At 37.0% G+C, this 12,828-nt stretch overlaps 1 protein-coding gene across 1 annotated transcript; it reads right to left on the bottom strand.

The window, feature by feature from the left end:
* Positions 1-388: 388 nt before the first annotated feature.
* LOC140238330 (uncharacterized) lies at positions 389-8,173 on the bottom strand. Its single transcript, XM_072318264.1, has 3 exons — positions 8,035-8,173; positions 2,206-2,438; positions 389-523 (listed from the first exon to the last, which is right to left on the bottom strand). The coding sequence occupies exons 1-3, from the start codon at positions 8,171-8,173 to the stop codon at positions 473-475; spliced, it is 423 nt and encodes a 140-aa protein (XP_072174365.1). The 3' UTR covers positions 389-472.
* Between the last annotated feature and the right edge of the window lie 4,655 nt (positions 8,174-12,828).

Raw genomic sequence — 12,828 nt, 5'->3', positions numbered from 1 at the left:
ATGACAATGTTCAAATAAGACATCATGTTAAATTATTCACTAGTGGTCATGATACGCTTACTTAGTTGTACTGAAATTTTCAATGGCAAATTTCTTCTAGTAGACTTTTCTCTTTCATACACGTAAGTAACAGCTGATTACAAGGATAATCTATAAATCCACCCTTTTCAACCAATGGGCCGCAAAGCTCCCTCAGGTTGGCCGCAATATTGGCAAAAATGATTTAAAAGTATTTGTATTTGATTTAACTGGGTCTCCATAAAGTCGTAAAAAGCCTAATTGGGCCTCGGGTTAAAAAAAAAAAAAAGGTTGAGAAGCACGGATCTACATGTAAATTATGTTTGAAAATAAATGGGATTACGACACATATTCCAATTTAGATTTTCGATCCCAGTATGTGTGGAGTGCCTATAGTATAAACTGTCACTGCAATATTGATGAGTCGTCCACTCTCTTTCAGCGTCACCATGGATCATCGCCGTTGGTAGATGAGTTTGTCCATTGCTATCGACTCTTTCATTTCCTGACGAAAAAAAAAAAAGCAGCGGAGAAATAACAAATATGACCTTTTCCAGGTCTTCAAGAAATATGAGAGTTTAAACCGTGCATGTGGCGGTTTTCACCTCAGCTTCTTTTTGGTCAAATCCTTGTTTATTTCACATTTAAAAACAGAATAGCTGAGAGGGGGGGGGGTAAGACAGGGAAGGAGAGAAATAGACTGAGCGAGACATGAGAAATGAGTTTGTTTGTGTTTGCGTGGAAGTTGTTCATAATAAAACAACTTCAGTCCTTTTAACGTCTCTGGCAGCGTGCAGAAATTATGTGTTCACTTGGCTATAATGAAGGTTAATGAATGTAAATAGACGGGGGTGGAAAACCAATGCGGTTATTGACTTCAGGGCTTAAACTGGGGCGGTAAACCAACTTCGCTTAAACACATCGAGCGTGCCACATGATCAGCAGTGAAAAAAAAAAAACATTTAAAGAACTCGCAGATCAAAGCCGCAATTACGTATTCATTGTTGTCAAAATAGTGTGTAATTTCAGGAAATCTGAATCATGATATTGTGGCTGAGTTATGTCTCCTCACAGTCGAAAGTAAAAGTATAATTCTCGGAAATGTTTCGATGGTTAGAACTCTTGGTTCATCAGGCTATTTATTGTGTCGTATATCATCCAAAGCATTTGAAGCCAAAAGTAACGGACATAAAATCATGAAACTGCATAACTGGTCATAATTCACGTTTATCTGATGACGCTTTATCCATCTCACAGGCAAGTAGAAATGTCACAACGCACACAAGGAAAATTTTCTCAAGGTCATTCTTAAGTATTATGTATGCTATGTATACATTTCTATGTAGTCAACATAATTCTGTACCTTATTATTAATTGCTTTGAGGGGAAAACATATTACTAACACTATTTTTGTCTTCTCCATTTTTAACGTCATTCTAGTAACTATTCGCATCTTTGCGCACAACGTATTATATTGTGATAAAATTGACAGAGTATTATCTAGAATTGTGTTTTAGAATAAAATTATGTTTTGTACCTTTATATATTCTTTGCTAACAATAAAACTGAACAAAATAATGAAATGAATATGAAATGATTTTTCTCTTGCAAATAAGAAAGCTGTGTGTCACGGTAATATCACTATTTCAGACAATAACAAATGATGTTTCTACTCGAATTGTCTTTTTCATCAAAAATATTTTGATTTGACGAATGTTAGTGCCTTTAAGAGAAGCACCTAATTTCATTGATTGTTCGGCAGGCTCGTTGCATTTGTTTTCTGGAGGGCTATGGCAAATGACGCGCTCGAAGAACAAACTGTGCTCTCCCGGACACGTGATTAATTTGATTACAGCGCGGGCTAATTTGATATTGTTTGCATTTGTCATGAAAATTTATTTCATATCAGCTACCATTCTGACGCAAGGTGCGACCAAATATACGCGAAGAATGCAAATATTGGGCAAATAAAGAACAACGGTATATTCAAGCCTTGTGAAGTATGTTAAATATGTGAGTAAGGTAGTGCGTGTTAGTTGTCTTCCATCGTGTCCGTGTATGACTACTGTATAGTGGATGCATACATTGTATGTGTTTGTCCATGTGTCGGCATGGTGTCCAAAATGTCAGCCATTGATTGTAATCGTGATACGTCAACGAGTACAGAAAGTTTTAAGCGCATCCTACCTCTTCGCTTCTCAGCTTCATGTGCACAGGCCACGTTCTTGGGTCTCCCCTTTCGGGGATGCCCCAACCGATGGCGCCGGGCTTCCGGGCCATCTGCTCGGGAAACTTGGTGCCCTCAGGCATGCGGTAGAGGTACATAAGTTCCGTGGTGTGCTCAGCCGATTGAGCGCCGATGCCAATGACACGATGCTCTGGAAGAACGTATACTCTGTGTTGCCGCTTGCCCTCGGGACCTGCATGAATATAATGATCAGTTTAGATATAAAAAAAAAAGAAACTTAACATCTACACATGAAGTATTTGTAAGGTACAGTTATATTTCCGAGTTTGTAACTTCAATACAGCCTCTGACCTCGTCCTACAGCTGTCTTATTATCTTTATATTGTTCTCCCCTCGTTCCTGGATACATTACAGGTTCATAAAGTGATGTATACAAGCTCCTCTTCCTGTCATACATGTCTCTTCATGTAGGTCAGGATAATCATTAAACGCAACTGTTAAAGGCCTCTTTCTCCGCAAGTTCACCTGTTCATGCAAGATATGACGTTGCCCGTCTTCGGATCGTTTGGATGAAACATACGTCATTCTAAAGGGCAGTGCGTGGTAACAAGCAGTCACATGACACCGTTGATGCACGTTCGCGCTAACCACAAACTGTTTTTTTTTTTCGAATGAGCCAAACGTAAAGAAGGTTTTCCGAAGTAGAAGTCACCGTCCAACTGACGTCATTTTTTATAGTTGCTATTTACATATTCATATTACGAGTACATCGAGTTATTAAAGACTCATGGGGACCATCTGCTCTCAATTAGTTGTGGAATTAAAAGACGAATGAATATATGAAAAAAGGGTCTAATAATACCACCCAAATGCATGATATAGGACATCTCCCTAAAACCATACGGTGAACGCTGGAAGATTAGTGAAACAAGTCGACAAGGTTTTCAGGAAGATCGGTCTGTTTATGAATCTTTAACCTGTTTGTTGCTTCATAAGGCGCCACTCTAGACGGGGAATCTACACCAATTTGGAATGTCGAGAAAGCATAAAATATAAAAGAAAATATAAAAGAAATTTAAAAGAAAAATGTTCTTTTTTTTTTCATGAAAAATAGGGTAGTATAGTATAGTCATTCCCTTGACTTGTTTTAACAGAGATATATTACGGAAGACATACTTTCTGGGGAGATAATTCATACGTTCTGTCTTTGACAGCGTAATCATGTCCTTGAAGTACAGCAAACCTGTCTTAAATAGCAGCCACTAATTTGAAGCAGAAAAATGACCTATATAGACAGGTGGGCACTGGCCATTGTAAGATAGATTGGCGGTCAGTTTGATTTTGCTGCACGTAGTCACTGGTAGTATCGAGTCTGTAAACGTATAAATGGATACATATAATGTGTGTGTATGCATGTAACTATGTACGGATGAATGCTGTAAACTATCGATGTTTATCAAATTTTGATGTAAACAATAAAAAAGGTGATTATGTAATTAAGTTATTTCTGTTGTTTTTGTCGTGCGTGTGTGTGTGTGTGAGAGAGAGAGAGAGAGAGAGAGAGAGAGGGAGTGTGCGTTTGTACCTGGCCATGAAAAGAGCCATTCAACTACGCTGGCCCAGACCAACGCATTATATACCGACACCACGGTGAGAACTCTCGACTTCTAATGATAATATTAATATATTGGCTATAAAATGCGGCTTTGCGGTATTGGTCGGTATAGAAAAAAAAAAAAAAAACTTGTTCTGGAGCCTTGAAGAAATCGAGTATCATTGTTTACTTGGCTGCCTGTATCTGCTGTGGTACTCAACCTCACCCAACCATCGGAAAACAGGTGAAATGATGAGAGTATCACATATAGGCTACCAAGTTTGGGATGTGGTTGTGACTATTATAAATGAATTGTGAAACAACTGGAAAATGGAAAAAAAAATTCCATAACTTCCTTATTTACTGTCGATCTTTGTTGAATTTACTTTTATTTTTATTGGTCCGATGTTACTTTACTTAATAAAAAAGCCAACTTAAAGGGAACACCGGCGCCGGGCTTATGAAGACTTTCATTTATCTGTTTCTGCTATGAAACAGATATTCTGCCAATGAAATATCATAGTATGACAATGACTTCTGTGAAGAGAAAACCAAGAAAAAAGTAATGGCGCTTACAGAATTTATCGAATGTGGTATTCCGTGCTCGACATTCGCCGATCTGCTGTGCGTTAATTTGTGCGTTGTGTACTGTTTCGAAGATAATAAGCAGCCGCACGCACACGCGTGAGTTAAGTAGAGACTAGCCATTATCATCATGTATGTACGCGCCATGCAGCGGTACAGGTACATCGCTCAACGATCGGGGATACATCTTTTGCATCGACTTATATCTCGTTTAGGTGCGTTAAGCCAGCAAACAACTGCACAGAATGCCATCATTTTGTGAAGTTGGTAGGATTTCTACAATGAAAATAGTTGTGGTATAATGATTATGTTTATGTCGAGTGTTGTATTTGCCATGATATAGCAAACGCTATATAAGTTCTTGCCCAGTAGCGCCCTTTAAACATGCTGTGGATTTTGAAGCCTTTGCACTGGACTGGATACTGTCTGGTTAGCATTAATAATGATAATAATAAGTATAATTTACAGTGGTTATTTAGCGCATAACACAAAGTGATAATGTTCTTATGCGCTCAAAAAATGAAAAAAAAATAAAAAAAAAATCCAATTACAGTTAGGGTACCGAGTTTCATGTTTGCTTACACTGTTAACAAAATAACGTTTTCAAAACAGACTTGAATATATTTATATCAGTGATTTGTCTAAATTTCTGAGGTAAATTATTCCATAGGGTAGGGGCATGAAAAGCAAATGTTCGTTCTCCGTAAAATTTGGTTCTTCTGTTCGGAATAACAAATAAATCTAAGTTGCTTTTTGAAAGAAGGTTCCTCTCTCATGTCTCTGGTGTGTAGATTTGAAGTAGTTCCCTTAAATAATGTGGAGCAAACATAGAAACATTCAAATGCTAATAACAATATCTTACTGAGTCCGATTTTTGACTGGAAGCCAGTGTAAGCTTCTTAAAACTGGTGAAATTTGTACCTGTTTCTTGATTTTGGATACTACTCGTGCAGCGCAGTTTTGGATTAATTGTAATATCTGTATCTGTTTGACCGACATTCCATAAAGCAATCCATTACAAAAATCAAGGTGGCACATGACAAAAGCATGAACTAATCGTTCTGCGGTGCATTGTGTTTGTCAATAAACTCTAGAATTTTCCCAATTTTGTAAAGTGCGAATGAAGCAGAGCGACATTTCTAAGCCAGGTTTGCAGAAATTTCTGAGCGTGGCTGATATAATCTAATGATGTGAATGAGTGAGTGCAAGTCCTTTCGAATTCACATACTGGTGGCGTTGTGAGACAAACAGGACAGGTTTATGACGACAGGGTAAAAATGCAGAACAGGGGAACATCACGCCACCGAGACATGACGTGAGTTATCCATGATTGGACAGGCCATTTTGAACGGTGATTAACCGAGACTTAAAATATTGTTCCAGGAAATGTAGTATCAAATGACGCAAAATGATATAATATCTTTCGTTGATCACATTTCTTGAAATATGATCAAAATAATTTGTCAGGTATGACCACCTAATCCACTAACACCTAATAAAAAATGTCATAAATCCTATAACGTAAGTATTCACCAGGGGAGAAAAGTTGTGATGGGAACAATTCAGAGGATTTGTTTAAATTTGATACTGTGCTCTTTGAAGCTGCTTTATGCGAATATACAGTGGATGTCATTTATACTGTATTTCAATACAGTTATTTATTTTCTCACTGTGCTTGCCTATCTAAATCTGTGTTATGACGATATCTCATGCCATACTCAACGCTATCATGCTTATTTCCGCTGAATCGACTTAAGAATTTTTGCAATTTGTTGTTCTAAATCACTATGATCACTAAAATGTTTAAAACAAGAATAGTTAATATCAAGAGTTTAACATCTAAGACTACAGATACAATACTAATGTTATTTGCGACCTATTGGGACGTCGAAATTGAGAAAACCTGTACAGAATTGTGTCTTATTCTAGTTTTATACGAATGTAGTCGTATTTTCCCGAAAGCTCACAATGATTATTTAACAGTTAACAAGATATTTATTACTGTAATCACTGTGATATTATCACCTGCATAACGCTTTCATAGGTTTCTGATTTTCAAAACGAGAATTATTTTTATTGCATTAATATCTTTGTCATCATAACTAATTTATCCTTATGGAATCCACGTTTCTTTGCTCATTTTTTCACTAATAAATTATACTCATTTCTGGGCAGTTTTCTTCTGTTTGCGTTTGTTACATAACTAATTTACTAATACTGCGAGAGCTACAATGGCCATTATGATCATTATGATCAAGTAATAGAAGTAGACGCAGTTAATTGTCACAGTAGCAGTGTGGATTGCAGTGGCTGATCAAGTAGTGAAGGCTGTAAAAACAATAGATGGTCCATACTCTCTAAAGGAAAGCAGGTTCAACTTTGCACCTTTATTATATTGTGACACAATATTTGTAGCACCTCTATTTATACAGGTGCAACTTTGCACCTTTCAGACCAGTGAGCACCTGTCCTTTAAAGGTGCAAAGTTGCATCAAATAAGGTGCTACACCTCTGTCACACGTAAAGGTGCAAAGTTAAACATATTTTTCTTGGAGTGATGTACTGATCCGGGTTACTGCTTTGCCATGTTTTTGTTTTTGCTTTTGTTTTGTTTTTGTTTTGTTTTGTTTTTTGTTTTTTTTTTCATTTCTCCATTCAAACGACTGAGAGTACTATGTAAATGCTAACACATGTAGCATTCTTCTCACACCTCGGTATTATTAAGCAAAGAGAAACGCTGGTATTCATTATATCACTTTGACCTTTATACTTACAAATAAAAAACAAAACAAAACAAAAACAAACCATCTACGTTTACACCTTTCAGATTTGGTCAGGAATCAGCTATAGACACACTAGCTTAGATCTAATATATCTTTCAAGCAGAGGGTGACTTTTCATTTTGTATAGTTATACGGGGGGGGGGGGGGGCGCTGTGGCATAGTGGATAAGACTCTCGAATCCCAACCCGAGTTCGATTCCCGCCCAGTGCTTACATCCTTGGACAAGATGTTTTTACCCACAATGTCCCTCTCGACCCAGGTGTATAAATGGGTATGACCTGGCAACGCTGGGGTTATAATAATGGCAGGGCCCTCTGGTAGAGCAGTGATAACACTGCAGAGGCTACCCTTGATAAATAAGACATTATTATTATTGTTATTATTATTATTATTATTATTATTATTATTATTATTATCATCATCATTATATATTTTTCTGTAAGCATAGCGCACATAATATGACAGGTGTTTGGAGTTGCTGCTTTCTTGTAAGCGGAACCTAACAACTCAGAGAAAGCTACATTACTGTACAAGCGACCCTTACTCCTGACGTAGTTCATTATTATGATCGCTGTGTGTCCTGGGAAGTGGGCTATCTATATAACATATAATAATCTATAAATATAAAGGTGGAAAGAACAGGATATATAAACGGGTATATCGGTGAGTTGATATGGAAAGTCAATGATGAAAGGGATGTAAATGACCCTGACCCTGGACCCTACCCCTCTATCAACAAACGTGTAATCCCAGAAACTCACAAATGAAAGCGTTGACCGAGCAACTACTGCATACATTCCCCCAAATTGTACTTGTAACATAACACACTCAATGCCCGATAACGCCCGATATGTTTTACGACTTACCAGTGTACAGAAGCTCTCCTTTACCCATTCTGTGGACGTTGTTAACAGTCATCCAAGTTTCCACTGAGCTGTTGCTACTAGCTGAAGTGCCAGGTCTTGGTCCTGCCTTCTTCTCAGCACCAGTCTCACCTTTGTTCATCTTGCTACGACTTTCTCTCACTCTAAAATAGGCAGAACGCACGTATTGTGAATAGGGTCACACTGCGGTGCAACCAATGAGAAACCATACACAAAATTCTACGGTTGGGACAGCAGAATCGAACATAAACTGTTTGTAGCTATTGCATCACGCGGAAGAAACGGGTATCCTTAATATAAATGAGGCTTCTCATCACCGAGGCAAACCATACTACATAATATGCAGTAAACAGGTATTTACTACCGGTGAGCACTGGGTCCTCATCCCAAGTACATAGCCAAATTTACACGGTCTTTATCTGTTTATAACCCTGCTCAGGCCATTTAGAAGCAGACGAAAACAAATACACTCGGTCTGTCGAGTCGCTCCCAAGCTGACGAATAGCGTCTTCGTGTCGGACTATTGAATTGTCACTATGGGAACTATTGATCCCCATTGGGGGTCCGTCCGAACGCGCCCCCACTCGCTACGCTCTACTGACTTGTAGAGGGCAACTCTCGGCCGGCTCTGTCACATTAGTCACAACACTGAATGTTTCAAATCGATTCTTTTGTTAGTCGAGGGCACATACTTGTTAAACATCGTTTAACTGGTTTGCATCAAGGTCCATTCGGCATAGTGCCATCCACGCACTACTCGATATCTCTATGGTTATTCAGCATTGTGGTTCTTTGAAGCCTTGGATTTTGAAAGCGACTTCAAATGATGCGCTAAGGCTCTATCATGGGAGTAAGACTCGGAATTGATTTATAATGCCAGTATGATAAATGCCACTCTTCGTTATACTTCATCAACATCGTTTCATTTGGTGACATTCCTTACCAAATGATAAGGAAGCCTTCAAGGAAAGTGTAACTTAAGAGATAGCGAGGAGAACCTCAAGAAAGAAATTGAAATAATAATTCTTAGCGATTGGCTGTTGGTTTTCCCAACTTGTACCACGTACTCTCGTTTACAGGTTTTATTTAAATTTTGGAATCGAATGCAATAACCAACTAAGTAATCAAACGGATGAAGAAATAGATCAATGTATAACTAAAAAACAATTGATGAATAGATGAATAGATAGATGATTAAACAGATGAATAAAGTGTATGAAAAGAATTGCTGTGAAATTTTTGGTAGATCATGTTTCTTCTGTATTAAAATTCATTTTGGTTTTTACCAGGGAGCACCACGATCAAAAAGAAAAAAAAGGTAGAGAAAAGTGCATAACTGATGAGAGATTATCAAAAGAAAAAATAATAATGGAGACTTAAGTGGGCATCCAATTAACCTTTAAAAAGCAATTAACATTTCACAAAATATTCTTAGCTGTGATTAAAAGAAGTCTGCGAAGAGAAAGACCATGGATCGTCTTTCCCTCGACCTTACGAAGTTGATGAGGATGTAATGATCTCAATTAACCACAGTTATCATATTTTGGGCTGTCGGCATCTTGCACATCGCCTTCACGAAAATTGTAAATGAATACGTTCAATCTTGTGGTATATATTTCTGCGAGATACCATTGAAAGCCGAAAATATCACGCGTGAAGTCACATCAACTTTTCCATGTATCATTATCAGTTGGGATTTAACCCATCTTATAAAATTATGTGGATTCAATGAATAAACAAAAAATATTGATAGTGCGCATTAGTGAGGTATATGAGGAAATTCCTACCACCCGTTAAAAAGTAAACAGATTTTAAAGGTTTGATTATAATCTCGGTAAGAAGATTACATCGATTAGTGATGTCACAGTTGGGCAATGATACAAAGGAAAGAGAATTCAGCGTAATTTCTCGCAGGACGAAAGAGCTCTGTAGGCTTACTTCTTTCAGAAGGCAAGGGAAAATAATAATATTACCCTTAAGATAATGTTTATCAGTCTCAATTCGGAGAGATGTGAAGTATTCATGAATAAGAACTGAAATTTTGTGGAAATCTCTTTGTATTCTTTTCAATCATTGTCCTAGTGACATCACGAACTGTTTGCCTTATATCAAAACTTGAAACATTCTTAACTTTGAAGCAAATTGTCCACTTCCCTTCAACTTCACCGTGTTTTCTTGCTATTACTGCATTCACTCAGATCATATATAGTTAGGTATTTTGGGCAAAGTCCCCTTAAGCTTATATAATATGATATATATATATATATATATATATATATATATATATATATATATATATATGTATGTATAATCACATATATATAATATTACGCCATGTTATATTATATCATATATAATATCATATTATACTATATTCACGTGATATACTGGATACTGTATGAACAGTAATCAATCTTCCAACTCTCTTCTCTCTCTCTCTCTCTCTCTCTCTCTCTTTCCCACTCTCTACCCAACTTGGGTCTATTACTACACTTGGATTTACATTAGTCCTAATAAATTATCTTGGATCTTTTTATTTTACAATATCTCTTTAGTCCACTTCCCTTCTTTCTCCCCCTTCTTCTCTCCTCTCTCTTTCTTTCCTCCACTCCTCCTTTCTCAAGGGAGAATCTAGGAGAAACACTCAGAAAAAGTAGGAAAAGATCTCAGCATTGCTTTGATTTAGTGCGGCTTTACTTGAATGTCATATGCATCTTTTCACAAATATAATATATTGACAAGTCGACACTTATACACACAAAGCACATGGAAAAACTTTCGAACTACAAAAACAAACCAAAAATAATACAAACCGAAGTCTGTACAACGTATTTTTTACACCTGAAAATCAAAGCCATGATGTTTAATGTTGCTCCATGTTGACGTGTCCAGTATTAGGCATACATCATATTGGAAATACAAAATACATATAGATATCTGCATGTTTGTGGGTGGGTATTTATTTGCTTGCACGTCAGTATAGATGCACTGTTATACGCAATATACATACATGCATCTGTGTGTATGTATGTTTTTTGGTATCATTTTATTCAGCAATTAATATAGTAGTTGTAAATGCTAAAAAAATAACAAAAGGCGTTTGGCGGTTTTTTATTCTTCTTTTTGAGGGGGATATTTTTACTACATTTAATTCAGTTTTCATGCATGGTGTCGGTTTACGTAATACAAGTCGACAAGAGCGGAATAGTACAGTTGGTTGTCTATTACAGTGCGCACACACGCGTACTATTTACAGCATTACAAAATTGTTTGATACAACGAACAACGTCCACGCTTAAAACACTGCTTAATAGAATATGGTGCATACGCCTTTGTTCAAGGGGAACGTGGAGCGACATGTTGTTACACTTGAACACTGTGTTGATCAGTATTATGTAAGAATAATTGAGAATATGTTGACGTCATTCATGACATCACGACATTAAAGATGAAGCAATCGTACACTTAACGACTCTTGTTCTTGGTCATTTCCTCATGTTTATAAATAACTACATCTCTCAACACTACAAGATGCCAGAATTATCATTACATACATTCTAGGCATACCCTTCAGTACCATAAACGATCTTATGTACACTGTATAATGTTTCTAAATCAAGATTTAAGGTCGCCTGCTTCAAGTTTATAGCGCCACTCAAACTCTGCTTTCATTTGGATACTAAATATCGACACAAAGTTAAACATTTTTAGTGTCCTTTATGACGTTGCTATCAATGTCAAAATAACATCGAGGCGTGTGACTGATTCCGAGTGTATGTTCTTTGCGCGAAATCCAAAACGAGTAGGCTGCGACGGTTTTCTTCAGAGGTCCTGCGAACATGGGCAACATTAGTCTGCAAAGAAAGAGTCAATTTGAAAAAAAAAAAATCTAATGAACAATATAACTGATATTGAAAATATTGCTACAGAAGGGATCCTATGTTGCGTAATGATTACTTTGCGACTACATAGTATGATAAGTAATTATTGTTGATACCCAAACAATGTTGACATGACACACCGATTGACTCCTTTCTGATTATCACAGCTTTTTAATCCTCTGTGTGCCTCATTAATATCCTGCCAATATGAATGCATGTGAAATTTGCACCAACTGGCACGAAAAGGGTTAAAGACAACATGGGCATCGCAATAAGATATCCTACATTATGACTGAGCTTGATAGATCTGCGGTATATGTTTGCATTATGCTTCCCGGGATACGTTTTGAAACCAGAGGAAATATTATGCAAAATTATTGATCAAACATGAATTCATGAGTGTTTCATACGCGTTGGGTAAGTTCGAGTAATTCGTGTAATTCCTTATGCAGTATGGTCATCACTCTGTCTCAATCATAGTCGAGTTTGCATTTGTCTGGAGTACCAAAAAAAAAAAACTTATATTATGTATGCTTATTAACGTTGTGCAACACTGCATATTTTGCATATGTTACCAAAATAAACTTCATCTTAGATCAGTTATACCATATACAAACGTATCGTAAAATGTAGCTTCTGTTTAGTTGCTATGCAGAAATTTCAATCGGCATAGCACTAAGCTCATCTACCATGTCTACCTGCGATATTAGGAAGGTATCATTAATTGTTTGCCAAAGTAAATGTGCAACAGCGTCTATGCATGGGTAAAGATGTCGCATTGTTTTGGTACAACACTATACAGATGGCGAACCTTCACTGACTTGTCAATATTGACCCTTGACCCCTTGTTGGCTCGTATTCGGCATCTCACCTATATATATCTTTGATTGCGTTT

The sequence above is a fragment of the Diadema setosum genome, chromosome 14, assembly GCF_964275005.1.
Source record: "Diadema setosum chromosome 14, eeDiaSeto1, whole genome shotgun sequence".
In the NCBI taxonomy this organism is placed as follows: domain Eukaryota; kingdom Metazoa; phylum Echinodermata; class Echinoidea; order Diadematoida; family Diadematidae; genus Diadema; species Diadema setosum.
This window is presented reverse-complemented; position numbering and strand designations above follow the sequence as displayed.